An 18,737-nucleotide genomic window follows, 5' to 3' on the forward strand; every position below is an offset into this window, starting at 1 on the left:
GCAACAATTGGAAATTTTATATCTCACAAATAATACCCTTTTGTTGCATTTGAAACGAAACGGAGGAAGTACTTTGGTAAAATTCTTTTACGAATTGGAGCTAGGATTTATATCGTTTTTTCTTTTTGAGGAAAGGATTTATATTGATTTTGATTTATCGAAAGTGAAAACTGAAAAAGCATGATGGTATACCACTTGCAATTAAAACTCTCAAAACATTATGTGGATTTTGGCGGAGGAATATACTATTGTTGAACTAAACTGGCTTATCCTGTGATGAGTTCTCTATGAAAGTTGACGAATTAAGATGTGAAATCAACTAAGAATGAATCTAAGTTGAGGAGTATGCCGATGATATTTATTAGAATGGAACCTATACCAGAATTTAAGTTGGTATCTTAATAATACATGCCAGAATTTCCTCGACGAAGGAAGTTTGTAAACAAAATATACTGAAAATCACGTTGTCTGTAACAGCAACATGATCAAAATGGTTCTTACAACAGAAATCTCGCAATGTATCTACTCTGAAATTGTGATATAGGCGTAGAGCAGATGAATCAGTCATTAAAGGCTTAGTTCAACCCACTTTAATTATTAGAGTACGTCAGAATAATTATACTGTTGTTTGATAGAAAATGCAGTTTAATAGTAGCAATTGATTAACGTAGTTGTATATATTCTTTATTGATCTTGCTTACATTTGTATGACACAGAAATAAAAGTACTTGCTTTCAATCATTAGACAATGACATAGCAATTGAAGAATATAGGTCAAATGTGATTTTAAGTAATACAGGAACACTAAGTTTTATTACATTGTGTTACTATACTTTTTCTTTGGAATTTGTGTGTTTGAGGATTTTCATCGAAACATAGGCTCCTCATAGCAACATGTATGATTAGAGCAGCAGGATGTGCAGGGCCAATCGCAGTCGTTGGAGTCCATGCAGGGGCCATAGCCACAACCATGGATTTGATACGGCGGGAATTCGTATCCTGGTGGTGGAAGTTCCGCAGGCGTTCCTATATCATAAGCAGGTTGTGGTGCAAACATATCATCATTTTCTACATCCTCTGTAGATGGAGGTGGAGATGGTGGAAGAGGTAATAATTTCGGTGGCTCAGAGGGTGACATAGGTGGTAGCATGTACTCAGGATCAGCCACATCATAACAGCAGGTATAGTTTGCACAACAGACTGTACAGGGTGCATCACAGTCATTGGAGTCGTTACATGGGTAACCACAACCATGAATCTGATATGGTGGTGCCGCGATACCATTACCAGGTACCCATTGTGGAATGGGTGCTTCTGTGAGAGGTAATGGAGCAAGCGAGGGTGATGTAAAGAAGGGTTCATCAAAAGTACAGGTTTGGTCAGCACCACAGATTGTACAAGGCCAATCACAATCATTAGAGTCACTACATGGGTAGCCACAACCGTGGATTTGATATGGTGGCACACCTACGCCAATGCCATTATCAGGTGCCGGTGCTGGTGATAGTGGTGGTTCTTGTGTTGGAGTTTCTATACTTGGTGATGGAACAGGTGATGATGGAAAGAATGGCTCTTCAAAAGCACAAGTTCCGTTGACACCACATACTGTACAAGGCCAATCACAATCATTGGAGTCACTACATGGGTAGCCACAACCGTGGATTTGATATGGTGGCACACCTACGCCAATGCCATTATCAGGTGCCGGTGCTGGTGACAGTGGTGGTTCTTGTGTTGGGGTTTCCATACTTGGTGATGGAACAGGTGATGGTGATGGAAAGAAGGGCTCTTCATAAGCACAAGTTCTGTTGACACCGCATTCTGTACAAGGCCAATCACAGTCGTTGGAGTCACTACATGGGTAACCACAACCATGGATTTGATATGGTGGTATGCCTTCATTAGATGCTGGCACAGGCGCCGGTGTTGGTGCTGGATCAGGACGTCCACGACGATGGTGGCAATTACTATGATGCACGTGCTTGTGTCTTGCTTCTGCTGTAAATGGACAAAGAACTGCAATATAGTATGACCCCAACCAATCAATAATAATACTAGAAGAGCTATTTAGGTGAAGAAAACTATATCAAGACAAACCATGTATGCATCTTAATTTACATGCAAGAATCATAAGAGATAAAAGACACTTACACGAAGCGAAAGCCACAAGGACGAAAATCAGAATCGACAGCTTGAAAGAAGCTCCCTTCATGGTGTGATGAAGGAGATGATATGGTTCAGAAACAATGAGCTATTTATCATTGACATGAAACCATCTTGGTTGAGTAGTACACGAGTTAGCTAGTTTATATTCAATCAATTGACTAAATTTTTTAATGCATTTTTAGATGAAGTAAAGCTATATATTGCACTACTTCACATGATCATCAACATTATGGGCATTGAATTAAGGGTGAAGGTATAAATATTTGACCATTGAATTAAAAGTGGAGTACTGTCACAAACCGAAGATTTCAGGATGAAGTTGTCGTAAGGTATATTTGGTTGAGTGAATATTTGGAAAACAATCTTCAAATCTCATTGATATTATTGGAACTTCGATCACCTTTATGTAATTATAAAGGCCATACTTATGTAGGTCAATACAATTGAGTGCAACTTATTCAATCATATCACTGATAGACCAATATATTGTATATGAATGTGATGGGTGAGGGAATCTTTAATCTTTGAAGTTGTAGCTTGAGATTGTATTGAATATTTGTGTGGTTTTGTAGCCAATAACTAATAATAAGTTCTTTTAGGTAATTGTAAAAAAAAAAAATTCTTTTAGATAGACTGGTCTCGACATTAAGGCGAACAAAAGTTTAACATGATTTGCTTGCATTGACTTGATAAGTGAGGTTATTCGAATATCAAGTATGAGTCGGAGTTGATAAAAGTACAAAATGTTACCATAATTTGGGTTAACACAATTGTAACTTGCTATACGGGAAAAATTTTAGTAGAAGTGACCTATTTACATACAAGGTGACCTATTATCTAAAAATGACCTCTTTAACTTATAGCGTTAACTTTATACCTTATAAATTTAAGTGATTCTCTTAGAGAATAAAGGGATGTGTCTTATCATAAAGGAAGGATCAAAGTAGCACCGCAAACTTACTATGATAGGTCATAAAAAATTAAAAATCATGTATCTGAGTGAAGCTCGAGCTTCAATTAATAAACAATATTTATGTGTTAAGTATTACTCCCTCCATTTCTTTTTAATTTATACATTTTTTTTTTGGTTTGTTTCTTTTTAATCTGCACACTGTGACACTGCTGCTTTTTCTATTTTTGGTAACATGTCACATCTATTTTCTCCTCCTTTTCTACCCATGTGATCCACTTTTTAATATTTTTAACCCACTTTTTTACTTTATTTCTCGCACTTTTCAGTTTTTCTCTTTATCTTTTCAGTTTTTGTCTCATACTTTTGTACTTCTTCCTTGATTCTCGCCCAAAATAAAATGAGTAAATTAAAAAGAAACGGAGGAATTATAAATTACTAAGGTTGCTAATACTCGACTTCATGATGATCTCAGTCAACTTACGCAAATTGTCATAACAATTTCCTGTTCTCTTTAATCTAAGCTAGCGCATATTAGAAGCCTCAATTTTAGACCATCATCGACTCATCTATTAAAAAAGGTGACAATATAAATTTTCAATATACTCTTCCGCCGTTTCTTTAATTTGCAAGGCTTTGACTATTGAACTACTCATATATATATACTTCTAACCATCACCATTTTCTTTATAAAATATAAAAGCAAATGTTAGAGTGTAAATAAATGTTAGGAAAATTAATCTCAAGGTATATATTTAAATCATTTATAATTAGTAGTAAATTATGTTAGTAATTAATAAAGATATTAATAGTTAAAGTTTCATGTTGATAAAGGTAACATTCAAATAGTTGCCATCAAAAGAATCGGAGGTTGTATATAATGATTGATTACATAAAGGCAAATGGGTCGGGGAGGTTGTCGGAGAGTAATTTCAATCTAGATCTTGACTAATACTTACACTGATTTAATTATCATTATATTGTTAAATTAAATACTCTCTCCGTCTTTTTTTAGTTGCTAGTTGCTACATTATGTTTTTATTTTTCATTTTGTTAATACATATTGGACCTTGTATATATGTTGAGTTGTATATATTGGGCCTAAGGCCTTGGATGTAAACTTAGGATATATATAAACTCTAAGTTTAACAATAGTAACACAAATCATTAAGCTCTAATCAATTTGTCATGGTATCAGAGCCACACTAATTCACCCTAATATTTTTCACTCGTCCTTCCTGCTGGCGCTGCTGTGAGCCCCACCCGCGTGGTTTCTTGCTCCCAGTCATGACTTCAAACCTTAATATGTTGAGTTATGTATACGAGAAAATTATAAAAAAACTATATATGAAAATTACACATTTGAGAGAAATCTAATAAAATACTATGTTTTTTTTTCTTACATATATAAAATTAAAGAAAGTCAAAATTCTCATGTGATTTTGTATCCAAAAATGGAATATAGCAACTAAGAAAAAAGAGGAGGGAGTATAACTAACTCAAAATGAACAATAATATAAGGGAAGATATCTCATGTGTCTACTCATAAATCATTTTACTGAGGCAACAAGTGCCATTGCATTTGCCACAACAAAACATGCAGGGCCAATCACAGTCTCGTTTATCCATGCATGGGGTAATCACATCCATGGACGTTAAGGAGTGAATTGATATTCCTATATCCGGTGGTGGCCAGATTGGAGGCTCTTCTTCCCCTGGTGTTGGTGGCGCCGAAAGCGGCGACAATGGTGGGTCATCTATCGATCCTCCTATCTACTATCTACCTAAAAGAGAAACTCATCTCTACTATGCTATCTACTACTATTGCTTTCGGACTTCCAGGGACTTATATTGGAAGCTCTAGTTTAGTTTGTAATGACTTCGATTTATATTTATCTATGATGCTCCTTTTCTCAAAAAGAAAAAAGAAAAACGGATAGAGAGGATCTATTAAAGGAGAAAAAGAGCAGTGAATTAACATAGGAACTAAATTAGATTGAATTAACAAGGTCAGTGGGATAGGATAACATACTAATAGCAAGTTTTCAACTCAAATTAACCTCTAAACTTTGTCAAACAGACGAAATATAACGACAATATAATGATCCATGAGCTGTTTAATTTTGATTACCATAATTCATAAACAGGCGAAGCTGCTAAAAGAAGATGCTGGTTGGTAAATGGTTACTGAAGACCTTGAATTGCACGTCCTGCTACAACTTCATTGTATATCTTATCTGCTTCCTTCATAACATCAGCTCGAGCTAACAACTTTGCTCTCATTCTTGCAAATGGATGAGTTGCTAAACAGTTCCAGTCGCCCAGTGGCTTTGCAAGCTTGTCATATACTTGAGGTGCAACTCGCGGGTCGTATCCAGCAGAAGCCATCAGAAGCACTCCAATGTGATCTGCTTCTATTTCCTTCCGACCATAATAAAGAATAAACACCGAGGAAAACAATCCAACAAGGGACAAGCAGATAGTTCGTGGCAGTAATTGTGGAGCTCTAGCCTGAATAATCTTCCAAACTCTGTAAATTGACACCATATGTTACCTAACTCACATATATATTATAGTCCACAACTCAAATTTATTGTGTCAAATGTGCATAAACAACATAAATTTAATGTTATCTGCGACAAAGGATAGAATCTGTGGAATATAGCAATCCATATATCGATCCAAAACCATTACTCAGTAATGGATTAGATTTTATTAGCATCACACCTCTCTATTTAGTTCTATTACTTTTCCATTCCACAACTTGATACAAATTTAACTTGCTCTCAAATGGATATCTAAATGAAATCGCTGACAAATGAAACAAGTTACTAGGTCCGGGCATGTAATATAGTTTGCAATTATGCAGTAACATATGTGATGCAGTAACACAGTTATGCAGTAGCAGTACCACATGTTTGTTAATCATCAAGAAAACATTTTAAGAGTAAGAGACTTACTTTTGCAAGAGAGGATGCCTTAAGAGTAGTTTTGATCTTGCATTGGCAGATTCAGGCTCAGTAAATAGAATTTTAAATAATATCACGTTGAGGGATATTAACAACCAGAAAAATGCTGTCGAATCCTCTGCCTCATGTCGAGCCACAGCATGCCCAACCTAACAAATACATACCACCAAATTGACATATGACATTCATAATGTAATCTGATAACCTAAAATTCATCAGTTTTTTTGTATAGTTCTATTAACCATCAGCTTAAGCACATAATTGGAGTCCCATGAATAGTTTTATATACCTGATGCGCGATAATTGTAGCCAATTCAGCATCAGAGTTGCAATGGTTGAGCAATCCGGTGTAAACAACAATCTTCCCACCAAGTAAATAACTGGACTCAACCAACGGTTTATCAACAACGAAAATTTCCCAATTCATCCCTTCCAAATGGTTAGTAGTTATCTTAGCCCCACTATGCTTCTTCCTACTATCTTTATCATCAACTGTCTCCTCCTTCCAAATGGTTTTCTCCTTGAAAGTTTCATCTCTTTCGAGTTCGAGTTCGAGTTCATGGTGATTAATCTCTCTTTCCAGTGATTCAAGAATGTGTTGGAATATTGACCTAACCCTATCAGTATCAGGGTGTGTAGCAGGTTGTATTTTCCGCTTCTCAACTTCTCCAATTTCATTCTCACGAGTTGTTGACATAAGCACATAATGCTTCCTTCCTGTATATGGCACAACTACTGGGTGCACATGAGGGTAACCAAGTATACCAAAAGTCAAGATTAGTCCAATTGGAACAAGGAATTTTTCCAGCCATGATTCAACACTTACTTCGGTTTTATCACCATGATAATTTCTCCTTGCAAAACCAGAGAAAGAGCTAATCTCTTGATGATGTTTAAACCCATTAAAATACCCAGATTTTGCAGACCCAAATAACCCACTACACTTATTAGTAGATTGATTGTAAAACAAAGATGAGGAATTCGAATGAACTCTTGGAGTTGGAATAGTACCAAATGTTTTGGAACGCAAGTTGAGTTTTAAAGCATTGTAGACAAACCTTGAATTTCTGTACCACGCCATGATTTTTGAACAACAAAAGCTGCTAACTTTGCTCCAAATTCTTGAATTTCAGGGTCAGTTATGAACTGGGTTCAAGTAACATACCAAAAAAAATTATGTGATTTTTGAATTTTGAAAGGTAAAATTTACGAGATTAAGATTTTAGATGAAATGGGTCACAAGAGTTGTTGCTTCCATAAATGGTTATGATATTCCTACTGAATTCCGAAAGTGCAAAATTTTCTCTGTGCAAAAGATTTCTTTTGCAGCCAGCTATGCACTACGCAACAAACTAAGAATGGATTAATGGGGTGTACTATTATCGAGAGTCATTCGTTTTTCGTTACGTACCTAGTCATTTTAAATTTTTAGATGTTGATTTGATAATTGGGATCAGGGGAATGGAAAAGCGCAAATAGGACCATGCATCCAAGTACGCATAAAGGACGGTGCACCCTCTGTTAAACGATATAGGTTTAATATTTTAAGAATTTATGATTTAAGAAAAATGTTGTTATCTGTTTCATTAAATCTTGCAACTTGTTTTACCTTTTAGGAAAAATGGTTGTTGGCGAGATTCCTTTTTTCAAATTTTTACATTTAAAAGTTAGGTTCTTTAAATTTAGACTAAATGTTCATTTACAATAGATGCTTTTTTTTTAGGTTTTTTCAAATGTTGTTGGAGATTTACATGTTCTTTAATTTTATATTGTATGCTTTTTTATCTTGAAAAGTTGTTGAAAAAAAATCATATTCTTCTATATGAATGGTATGTTCTCTCGGGTGCACAATGCTGCTTTGTTCTGAAATATTGCTTTTTATACCAAAAGTGAAATTGTTGCAATAGATGTAAAATTATCCAAAGTAGTAATTGTTGCAATAGAAAAAAACGTAGATTAAAATACACTTAATATCAATATACGAGGCCCGAGGGATTAAAGTGCAACAAAGACCTACAATGTATGCAAATGTTATAGGAGTTTTCCTATGAACAATGTGATTTTCCTGTTGATATTTCGTTAATTCACTAGCTTTATAAGCAGTTTCCTATATGGGTTTCCTCGATTACAAAAAACTCATGATAAGATATTTTCTTACATGGTGAAAAAATATAATCAAAATTGATGAAATTTGAGTTTGAGAAAACAAATGGCGAATTTTATGGGGATAGAAGAAGTAGCTAGTGCTAAAACAAATCTTTGTTGCATCAGAAAAGGAGAGAGCTTAAAAGTCAACTGTAGCTTAGTTTAAATTTTTGTTTCAACATTTTTTTTTCATTAAAATTTGTACAAATTTTATCATATACCTAAATGTTGCGAGCATGATACATTTAAAGGCTATTTTTTTGCCTATTATTTATTTGAAATCATTCAAATGAACAAAATATATTAAATAAGAGAATTCTAAATAAGCAAATGAACATAAATTAGTATTGAGTGTCCATGTCAACCGTACATCTAAGTATATGAGGAACGAATTCCGCAATTTGAACCCTCTGTTACTTTTGACTGATGCAACAAAAATTTTATATGATATACAAATAAAAAGTTTCAACCTGTTCAGTTAATTTTTTTACTCAAAATGCACGGTTCTAGCCTTCCTAGGAAGTTATTTTTTCCATGTATTTGAAATTCCTAGGAAGTGTAAAATTGTGTTTGGTTGATAATGGGAAGTAGAACTTCCTATGGGAAGCTCTACTTATCTAGGGGGACCTAGGTAAGTAACTTCCTCCATTTTGGAGGAAGTAGAACTTCCTAAGAAGTACAAATTCCCATGATTTTGCCAACCAAACAACTTATTCATATACTTCTACTTTCTAGGAATTTGCACTTCCCATGATTTGTTTTGTCAACCAAACAAGGCCTTAGAATAAAACAGTTCTAGTTCATTAAGGAATCAAATTATGTACTAATATACCTTACAAAAAGATGTGTATTAATAAAATTGATGGCACGGGACCCCTAAATTGTCTGAGACATCCCTGATTTTGACGATCTGAATTCATATATACTTCCTCCGTTTTTAGTGGTTCATATTGAATTTTGACATTATTCATCTAATGTAGTTTGTCTGTCATAGTCATTCGTCTCAAAATATACTTTCCAAATATCAACTTTTTGTAATTTTTAATCATTTACAATGGGATATTAAAGGTCTAGTTAAGTTACGTTGTGCAACGGCAGATCTAAGATCTAAGATCTTTGAGTTTCTTAACAAATATTTTCAAACTATCACAATTTCTTTTTAATTTTACTACCACGTAACTGAAAATAATACAATACTCGAATACTGTCTTTGAAATCGGAAAAAACATAAAAATATTGAGCAAGCAATTATTTTTCTTTTTCTTTTTCTTTTTTTAAGATAAGGAGCATTTCTTTACAAGAATTTGCAAAAGGTGAGAATCGAGCTCCTATTCAATAGGTGGTAGAGGGACCTCACAACCACTAGGCCAACCTTAATTAATCCTCAAATTAAGCAAACAATTAGAGATAGAGGGATTATAAATATGATGAATACAATACAACAATAACGGTTACAATCTTATACCACCATGTATAAATCACATTATTGCCAGGATTGAATCAAACACAAGGAGAAATATACATAATTAAATTCTAATGAATCGAAAAGTTCGAAACCATGTTATCGTAGAAGGACCATCTAGTGAGCTAGAAGAGATTTTCTAGTTGAATCACGAGAGACTAGATTTAGTACTTCATTATTGAACATTATTATGATAAATTACTAAGTTTATGTGGAATTGTATAACATTATTTATTGTAGTACCCTCTTTATGACTACTTAGAAAAAAAAAAAGTGCTGTTTTATGTTAACCATCGAAAGGCAAATCATAGCAACAAGTTTGGTTTTGGCCACAGCATATAGTACAAGGCCAATCACAGTCATTGGAGTCACTGCACGGGTAGCCACAACCGTGAATTTGATATGTTGGTACGCCTGTAGGTGTTACTGCTAGCGGCGGCGGCGCTGGTGCTGGAGCTGGTGTTGCTACCCCTGATATTGGTGGGGGTGCTTCATTTTTGCATCTTGCTTCTGCTACAAATGGAACTACAACTGCAAACTAACTTTTTAGTGTATTATATTGTTGTTCATCCCTCAATATTATGCTAGACTATGTGTAACAAAGTTATATCATTATTTTTAAGACTTGAGATCTTGACATCATGAGTTAGTGGCTAAGATTGTACTCCCTTCGTTTCATTTTAATCTACACAGTTACACTTTTCACGCATGTCAATGCAAAACTTTGAGACATATATCTTTAGTTTTGTATTTGTAAAAATTATAAAAAGTACATATTAATAAAATACATGTTATGTTGAATTTAATAAGATCTCACATGACTATATTTTCATCCGCGTATAAATCACAAATGATGGTCAAAGTGAAATTTGTGAATAGTGTAAAATATCAAAATGTAACAATTAAAATGAAACGGAAGGAATATATTATACTCCTTCCGTCCCATAATATAATGCTTGTTTCTTTTTTACACGGTCTCAAAGACGTAACTTTGACCTTTAATATCTTCAATTCCGTATTAATAAAAAATATGGGACGGAGGGAGTATTAGAGATTCAAACAGTAGAATATAATTTTGCCAATACAAAGATAATTTTGGAGATTATCAGAGACACTTACATGATGCAGAAGCTACGAGGACAACTAGAAAAGCTAACTTAACTGAAGCTCTCTCCATTATATTATAAGTGGAAGTTAATTAGAGATAATTGATGAAAGTTTTGAGCCTCAAAACTAGCTATTTATAATGAAGAGATATCATCGTATTATTAACTGATATGATATGATTTTTATTTCCCAAATCTACAAGCAAGGTATTTGACTTCTTAGTCTTAAAGGAGGTGCAAGATTAGTTATTATTGCACCACTACAGCAAAGATTCAAAGAACATAGTGCTATATATTGCCAAATTATTGCCAAATTTATCATATGGTGGTCTAATGTCATATAGAATTAAGGAAGAAGCTGACTTTGAAATGGTATAATTTCGCCTCTAAATTACTAACATTATTTCAAGGATAGATGTATCAAACGCCTAGATATGTTAGTTAAATTGGGAGTGATACAAATAGGCCCTGAGATTTTTAATTTACTAATAGTTTTTTCAATTAGAATAATAGTGTTTATATAAGGTGATTTTTTTTTTATAAAAACTTTTTAAAAATTCAAGGTTATGTTTGTCTAAAACACTAAAATCAATATAGAAACTTGAATCACGTGAAAGTGTTCTTAGAAGAAAGATTCTAACGGCAGATTTCTGATTTGGCTTATTATTTAGTTACAGACCCATCAAGAGATCAAAATGTGGACAAAACATCTTTTTCAAAAAGAAAAATATACCATCAGATGTCCTTATAAAAATTCCATTTGGACCGTCACAGAATGGTTCTTTACCCAAAACCAACCTAAGGTAGGTAAAGCTCCCAATCCCGTTGTTCCCTCAGCTTGGATTCCTCCACCGCTAAACCACCTAAAAATTAACACTGATGCATCTTTCTTCTTGGATACTAATCTTGCTTGCTTGGGTATGGTATGCCATGATCATTTGGGTATCTGGGACCTGGATTGAGGGTTAACAACTCTCAACTCTCAACTATTAATTCAAATACTTTAAAAGATTACCTCTCTCATTTGATTGATCCTTGCAGGGAGTTGCTCCAAGATCAAGAATGCGTTAGACTAACTCACGAAGGAAGAGGAGCAAATAGCCTTGCGGATAGTATAGCTAGGGAGGCAAAGGGGAAAACGGATGGTTTTGAAAACATTTAATTTGTATTTTGAGTGACCCTTTCCCGGTTTATACTAATATCTACCTAAAAGAGAAACTCATCTCTACTACTCTGCTATCTACTACTACTGCTTAAAAAAAGAAAAAGATAGAGAGGATCTCTTGAAGGAGAAAAAGAGCAGTGATTAACATAGGAACCAAATTAGATTGAATTAACAAGTGGATAACATACTAATAGCAAGTTTTCAACTCAAATTAACCTCTAAACTTTGTCAAACAGATGAAATATAACGACAATATAATGATCCATGAGCTGTTTAATTTTGATTACCACAATTCATAAACAGGCGAAGCTGCTAAAAGAAGATGCTGGTTGGTAAATGGTTACTGAAGACCTTGAATTGCACGTCCTGCTACAACTTCATTGTATACTTATCTGCTTCCTTCATAACATCAGCTCGAGCTAACAACTTTGCTCTCATTCTTGCAAATGGATGAGTTGCTAAACAGTTCCAGTCGCCCAGTGGCTTTGCAAGCTTGTCATATACTTGAGGTGCAACTCGCGGGTCGTATCCAGCAGAAGCCATCAGAAGCACTCCAATGTGATCTGCTTCTATTTCCTTCCGACCAAAATAAAGAATAAACACCAAGGAAGACAATCCAACAAAGCCCAATCGCAAGGTAGTTCGTGGCAGTAATTGATGAAATCTAGCCTGAATAATCTTCCAAACCCTGTAAATTGACACTCTATGTTACCTAACTCGCATATATATTATAGTCCACAACTCAATTTTAATGTGTCAAATGTAAATAAACAACATCAATTTAATGTTATCTGCGGCAAAGTATAGAATATGTGGAATATAGCAATCCATATATTGATCCAAAACCATTACTCAGTAATGGATTAGATTTTGTTAGCATCACACCTCTCTATTTAGTTCTATTACTTTTCCATTCCACAACTTGATACAAATTTAACTTGCTCTCAAATGGATGTCTAAATGAAATCGCTGACAAATGAAACAAGTTACGAGGTCCGGGCAATGTGATATGTTTTGCAATTATGCAGTAACATATGTGATGCAGTAACACAGTTATGCAGTAGCAGTACCACATGTTTGTTAATCATCAAGAAAACATTTTAAGAGTAAGAGACTTACTTTTGCAAGAGAGGATGCCTTAAGAGTAGTTTTGATCTTGCATTGGCAAATTCAGGCGCAGTAAATAGAATTTCAAATAATGTCACGTAGAACCCTAACATTGACCACCAGAACAATGCTGTCCAATGCTCTGCCTCATGTCGAGCCACAGCATGCCCAACCTAACAAATACATACCACCACATTGACATATGACATTCATAATGTAATCTGATAACCTAAAATTCATCAGTTTTTTTTCATATAATTCCTTTCATGTTTTTTGTATAGTTCTATTAACCATCAGCTTAAGCACATAATTGGAGTCCCAGGAATAGTTTTATATACCTGATGCGCGATAATTGTAGCCAATTCAGCATCAGAGTTGAAATGGTTGAGCAATCCGGTGTAAACAACAATCTTCCCATCAAATAAACAACTGGACTCAACCAACGGTTTATCAACAACGAAAATTTCCCAATTCAACCCTTCCAAATGGTTAGTAGTTATCTTAGCCCCACTATGCTTCTTCCTACTATCTTTATCATCAACTGTCTCCTCCTTCCAAATGGTTTTCTCCTTGAAAGTTTCATCTCTTTCGAGTTCGAGTTCATGGTGATTAATCTCTCTTTCCAGTGATTCAATAATGTGTTGGAATATAGACCTAACCCTCTCAGTATCAGGGTGTGTAGCAGGTTGTATTTTCCGCTTCTCAACTTCTCCATTTTCATTCTCACGAGTTGTTGACATAAGCACATAATGCTTCCTTCCTGTATATGGCACAACTACTGGGTGCACATGACGGTAAGCAATCAAGATTAGTGCAACTGCAAGAAGAAGTAATTTTTCCAGCAATGATTCAGCACTTACTTCGGTTTTATCACCATGATAATTTCTCCTTGCAAAACCAGAGAAAGAGCTAATCTCTTGATGATGTTTAAACCCATTAAAATACCCAGATTTTGCAGACCCAAATAACCCACTACACTTATTAGTAGATTGATTGTAAAACAAAGATGAGGAATTCGAATGAACTCTTGGAGTTGGAATAGTACCAAATGTTTTGGAACGCAAGTTGAGTTTTAAAGCATTGTAGACAAACCTTGAATTTCTGTACCACGCCATGATTTTTGAACAAAAAAGCTGCTAACTTTGCTCCAAATTCTTGAATTTCAGGGTCAGTTATGAACTGGGTTCAAGTAACATACCAAAAAAAATTATGTGATTTTTGAATTTTGAAAGGTAAAATTTACGAGATTAAGATTTTAGATGAAATGGGTCACAAGAGTTGTTGCTTCCATAAATGGTTATGATATTCCTACTGAATTCCGAAAGTGCAAAAGTTTTCTCTGTGCAAAAGATTTCTTTTGCAGCCAGCTATGCACTACGCAACAAACTAAGAATGGATTAATGGGGTGTACTATTATCGAGAGTCATTCGTTTTTCGTTACGTACCTAGTCATTTTAAATTTTTAGATGTTGATTTGATAATTGGGATCAGGGGATGAAATTTTCTCTAATAAATGGAACAAAATATTTCGAGTAAGTGCGTCAATGCGTTACGAGTCTCTAAATGACACATGCTGAGAGTCTACGACAACTAGAGTGTTTTTTTTTTTGAGAGGACTTCTAGAGTGTATTATAACAATAGCTTTAGACTCGGTTTTTTAGGGAATGGAAAAGCGCAAATAGGAACATGCATCCAAGTACGCATAAAGGATGGTGCACCTTCTGTTAAACGATGTAGGTTTAATATTTTAAGAATTTATGATTTAAGAAAAAGTTGTTATCTGTTTCATTAAATCTTGCAACTTGTTTTACCTTTTAGGAAAAATGGTTGTTGGCGAGATTCCTTTTTTCAAATTTTTACATTTAAAAGTTAGGTTCTTTAAATTTAGACTAAATGTTCATTTACAATAGATGCTTTTTTTTAGGTTTTTTCAAATGTTGTTGGAGATTTACATGTTCTTTAATTTTATATTGTATGCTTTTTTTATCTTGAAAAGTTGTTGAAAAAAAATCATATTCTTCTATATGAATGGTATGTTCTCTCGGGTGCACAATGCTGCTTTGTTCTGAAATATTGCTTTTTATACCAAAAGTGAAATTGTTGCAATAGATGTAAAATTATCCAAAGTAGTAATTGTTGCAATAGAAAAAAACGTAGATTAAAATACACTTAATATCAATATACGAGGCCCGAGGGATTAAAGTGCAACAAAGACCTACAATGTATGCAAATGTTATAGGAGTTTTCCTATGAACAATGTGATTTTCTTGTTATATTTCGTTGATTCACTAGCTTTATAAGCAGTTTCCTATATGGGTTTCCTCGATTACAAAAAACTCCTGATAAGATATTTTCTTACATGGTGAAAAAATATAATCAAAATTGATGAAATTTGAGTTTGAGAAAACAAATGGCGAATTTTATGGGGATAGAAGAAGTAGCTAGTGCTAAAACAAATCTTTGTTGCATCAGAAAAGGAGAGAGCTTAAAAGTCAACTGTAGCTTAGTTTAAATTTTTGTTTCAACATTTTTTTTTTCATTAAAATTTGTACAAATTTTATCATATACCTAAATGTTGCGAGCATGATACATTTAAAGGCTATTTTTTTGCCTATTATTTATTTGAAATCATTCAAATGAACAAAATATATTAAATAAGAGAATTCTAAATAAGCAAATGAACATAAATTAGTATTGAGTGTACCATGTCAACCGTACATCTAAGTATATGAGGAACGAATTCCGCAATTTGAACCCTCTGTTACTTTTGACTGATGCAACAAAAATTTTATATGATATACAAATAAAAAGTTTCAACCTGTTTAGTTAATTTTTTTACTCAAAATGCACGGTTCTAGCCTTCCTAGGAAGTTATTTTTTCCATGTATTTGAAATTCCTAGGAAGTGTAAAATTGTGTTTGGTTGATAATGGGAAGTAGAACTTCCTATGGGAAGCTCTACTTATCTAGGGGACCTAGGTAAGTAACTTCCTCCATTTTGGAGGAAGTAGAACTTCCTAAGAAGTACAAATTCCCATGATTTTGCCAACCAAACAACTTATTCATATACTTCTACTTTCTAGGAATTTTCACTTCCCATGATTTGTTTTGTCAACCAAACAAGACCTTAGAATAAAAAGTTCTAGTTCATTAAGGAATCAAATTATGTACTAATATACCTTACAAAAAGATGTGTATTAATAAAATGGATGGCACGGGACCCCTAAATTGTCTGAGACATCCCTGATTTTGACGATCTGAATTCATATATACTTCCTCCGTTTTTAGTGGTTCATATTGAATTTTGACATTATTCATCTAATGTAGTTTGTCTGTCATAGTCATTCGTCTCAAAATATACTTTCCAAATATCAACTTTTTGTAATTTTTAATCATTTACAATGGGATATTAAAGGTCTAGTTAAGTTACGTTGTGCAACGGCAGATCTAAGATCTAAGATCTTTGAGTTTCTTAACACATATTTTCAAACTATCACAATTTCTTTTTAATTTTACTACCACGTAACTGAAAATAATACAATACTCGAATACTGTCTTTGAAATCGGAAAAAACATAAAAATATTGAGCAAGCAATTCTTTTTTTTTTTTCTTTTTTTAAGATAAGGAGCATTTCCTTACAAGAATTTGCAAAAGGTGAGAATCGAGCTCCTATTCAATAGGTGGTAGAGGGACCTCACAACCACTAGGCCAACCTTAATTAATCCTCAAATTAAGCAAACAATTAGAGATAGAGGGATTATAAATATGATGAATACAATACAACAATAACGGTTACAATCTTATACCACCATGTATAAATCACATTATTGGCAGGATTGAATCAAACACAAGTAGAAATATACATAATTCAATTCTAATGAATCGAAAAGTTCGAAACCATGCTATCGTAGAAGGACCATCTAGTGAGCTAGAAGAGATTTTCTAGTTGAATCACGAGAGACTGGATTTAGTACTTCATTATTGAACATTATTATGATAGATTACTAAGTTTATGTGGAATTGTATAACATTATTTATTGTAGTACCCTCTTTATGACTACTTAGAAAAAAAAAGTGCTGTTTTATGTTAACCATCGAAAGGCAAATCATAACAACAAGTTTGGTTTTGGCCACAGCATATAGTACAAGGCCAATCACAGTCATTGGAGTCACTGCACGGGTAGCCACAACCGTGAATTTGATATGCTGGTACGCCTGTAGGTGTTACTGCTAGCGGCGCGGCACTGGTGCTGGAGCTGGTGTTGCTACCCCTGATATTGGTGGGGGTGCTTCATTTTTGCATCTTGCTTCTGCTGCAAATGGAACTACAACTGCAAAATAATGATGTGATTGTAACTTTTTAGTTTATTGTTGTCCATCCTTCAATATTATCCTAGACGATGTTAACAAAGTTTATATCATTTTTTTTTGGAAAAATTGTTTTAAATAAGTCAATTTTTGCGCGTTTTCTCATTTTAAATCTACCTTTTGATTATCCTTGGTTGAGTTAGGTTTGTATGTCTGTTTTCTTCTATTGAGTTTTAACCTATTTGTGACTTGTTTAATCGGTTACTTATGATGTGTGTTTTTTTTTTTTATCATTTTATTTCACAATCCTTTTAAAAGGGTACTTTCGTCTGCCACTTACATCATACCATGGGAGGGGGTCGGTTCAAAATTAAATGGGAGACTTTTTCCATCTAACTACATCTGAGAAAACATAGATTTCTCCAATTGCATTCTGTTTTACTTGACTTGAGCAGCTTGAGAGATAATCAAACTTCAGAAGAGGGAGCTTTTTGCATGTAGATCTGATGAAGTTCAACAGGAAGGAGAGATTAGTCGGACCAGATGAGAGATTGAGGCACCAACTGATAGCTTGGCTGGATTCAGAGAAAATTGAGATTTCTCGGTCTTTTAGATTTTGCACACTGAGAGAGATTTGCAGAGCTCGGTGAATTGCAATCACTGCAACTTCATTAATACCCATTGGCGGAAAAGGGCAGGAGAAGGAGCATAAGATCACACCCACTTCATCTCTGAGGAAGCCTCCAAAAATGCCTCCTGCTCTAGCACCTTCTTTTGGCGAGAACGGGGTGAAACCCACCATCCACTTGAGACAAGGGTCAGGGGGTTAGATCTGAGCTGAATTAGAGGGGGGAGATGGGAGGTTTTACTTCTTCGAGGCACAGCGCTACCCCATAAGAGACATTGTGGGATTCTGATGACTTCTTCAATTGTGTACGGGAAGGAGAGGTTCCAAGGCTTCATCCACCAACATAAACGGACAAGAATGAGGTTTTTGATTTCTGAAACTGATGATTCTTTCTTATTGAAAATTCTCTCATTGCGTTCTCTCCAGATTGACCAGATAATCACAATGAATGCTGCCAGCCAGATTTTTTTGAATAATTTTTCCTTCCTTGGGCAATTCCATTGAGAGAGGGCAAGATTTAGAGATTTTGGCCATACCCAAGATAGGTTCCAAAGGTCCCACCACCAAGCCCAAATCTCCATTGAGAAGGGCAAAACAAAAAGAGGTGCGAAATATCCTCAGGCTCCAAACTACATAATGAGCAACCCACCTCAGCGGGTGGGATAATGTTCAGAGAAGCTAGTTTCTTCTTAGTATTGATTCTCTCTAGCACTGATAACCAAGTGAAGATTTCTATTCGGAAGGGAACAAGTCCTTTCCATATCTTTTGAG

At 34.5% G+C, this 18,737-nt stretch overlaps 3 protein-coding genes and 1 pseudogene across 3 annotated transcripts; all 4 read right to left on the reverse strand.

The window, feature by feature from the left end:
- Window positions 1-658: 658 nt before the first annotated feature.
- LOC104888050 (leucine-rich repeat extensin-like protein 5) lies at window positions 659-2,278 on the reverse strand. The gene is made up of 2 exons (XM_010672880.4): window positions 2,152-2,278; window positions 659-2,016 (listed from the first exon to the last, which is right to left on the reverse strand). Exons 1-2 carry the CDS (start codon window positions 2,210-2,212, stop codon window positions 866-868), a joined length of 1,212 nt encoding a protein of 403 aa, XP_010671182.2. The 5' UTR covers window positions 2,213-2,278; the 3' UTR covers window positions 659-865.
- Window positions 2,279-5,109: 2,831 nt separating this feature from the next.
- LOC104888090 (mitochondrial metalloendopeptidase OMA1) lies at window positions 5,110-7,315 on the reverse strand. The gene is made up of 3 exons (XM_048640629.2): window positions 6,335-7,315; window positions 6,037-6,194; window positions 5,110-5,606 (listed from the first exon to the last, which is right to left on the reverse strand). The coding sequence occupies exons 1-3, from the start codon at window positions 7,124-7,126 to the stop codon at window positions 5,261-5,263; spliced, it is 1,296 nt and encodes a 431-aa protein (XP_048496586.1). The 5' UTR covers window positions 7,127-7,315; the 3' UTR covers window positions 5,110-5,260.
- A 4,767-nt stretch (window positions 7,316-12,082) lies between these two features.
- LOC104888051 (mitochondrial metalloendopeptidase OMA1) lies at window positions 12,083-14,149 on the reverse strand. Its single transcript, XM_010672881.4, has 3 exons — window positions 13,369-14,149; window positions 13,043-13,203; window positions 12,083-12,611 (listed from the first exon to the last, which is right to left on the reverse strand). Exons 1-3 carry the CDS (start codon window positions 14,143-14,145, stop codon window positions 12,293-12,295), a joined length of 1,257 nt encoding a protein of 418 aa, XP_010671183.3. The 5' UTR covers window positions 14,146-14,149; the 3' UTR covers window positions 12,083-12,292.
- A 3,315-nt stretch (window positions 14,150-17,464) lies between these two features.
- Window positions 17,465-18,737, reverse strand: part of LOC125496057 (uncharacterized) — a 2,105-nt pseudogene continuing 832 nt past the window's right edge.

The sequence above is a fragment of the Beta vulgaris genome, chromosome 3 (assembly GCF_026745355.1).
Source record: "Beta vulgaris subsp. vulgaris cultivar EL10 chromosome 3, EL10.2, whole genome shotgun sequence".
In the NCBI taxonomy this organism is placed as follows: domain Eukaryota; kingdom Viridiplantae; phylum Streptophyta; class Magnoliopsida; order Caryophyllales; family Amaranthaceae; genus Beta; species Beta vulgaris.

What these genes read in the sequence shown, in the direction of transcription:
- LOC104888050 (XM_010672880.4), bottom strand. Translation starts at nt 2,212, where the DNA reads ATGAAGGGAGCTTCTTTCAAGCTGTCGATTCTGATTTTCGTCCTTGTG. An exon ending in CCTTGTGGCTTTCGCTTCGT is followed by an intron (nt 2,017 to 2,151) that starts GTAAGTGTCTTT and finishes ACTATATTGCAG; the next exon opens with TTCTTTGTCCATTTACAGCA.
- LOC104888090 (XM_048640629.2), bottom strand. Translation starts at nt 7,126, where the DNA reads ATGGCGTGGTACAGAAATTCAAGGTTTGTCTACAATGCTTTAAAACTC. An exon ending in CTACAATTATCGCGCATCAG is followed by an intron (nt 6,195 to 6,334) that starts GTATATAAAACT and finishes TGTATTTGTTAG; the next exon opens with GTTGGGCATGCTGTGGCTCG. An exon ending in AGGCATCCTCTCTTGCAAAA is followed by an intron (nt 5,607 to 6,036) that starts GTAAGTCTCTTA and finishes GTCAATTTACAG; the next exon opens with AGTTTGGAAGATTATTCAGG.
- LOC104888051 (XM_010672881.4), bottom strand. Translation starts at nt 14,145, where the DNA reads ATGGCGTGGTACAGAAATTCAAGGTTTGTCTACAATGCTTTAAAACTC. An exon ending in CTACAATTATCGCGCATCAG is followed by an intron (nt 13,204 to 13,368) that starts GTATATAAAACT and finishes TGTATTTGTTAG; the next exon opens with GTTGGGCATGCTGTGGCTCG. An exon ending in AGGCATCCTCTCTTGCAAAA is followed by an intron (nt 12,612 to 13,042) that starts GTAAGTCTCTTA and finishes GTCAATTTACAG; the next exon opens with GGTTTGGAAGATTATTCAGG.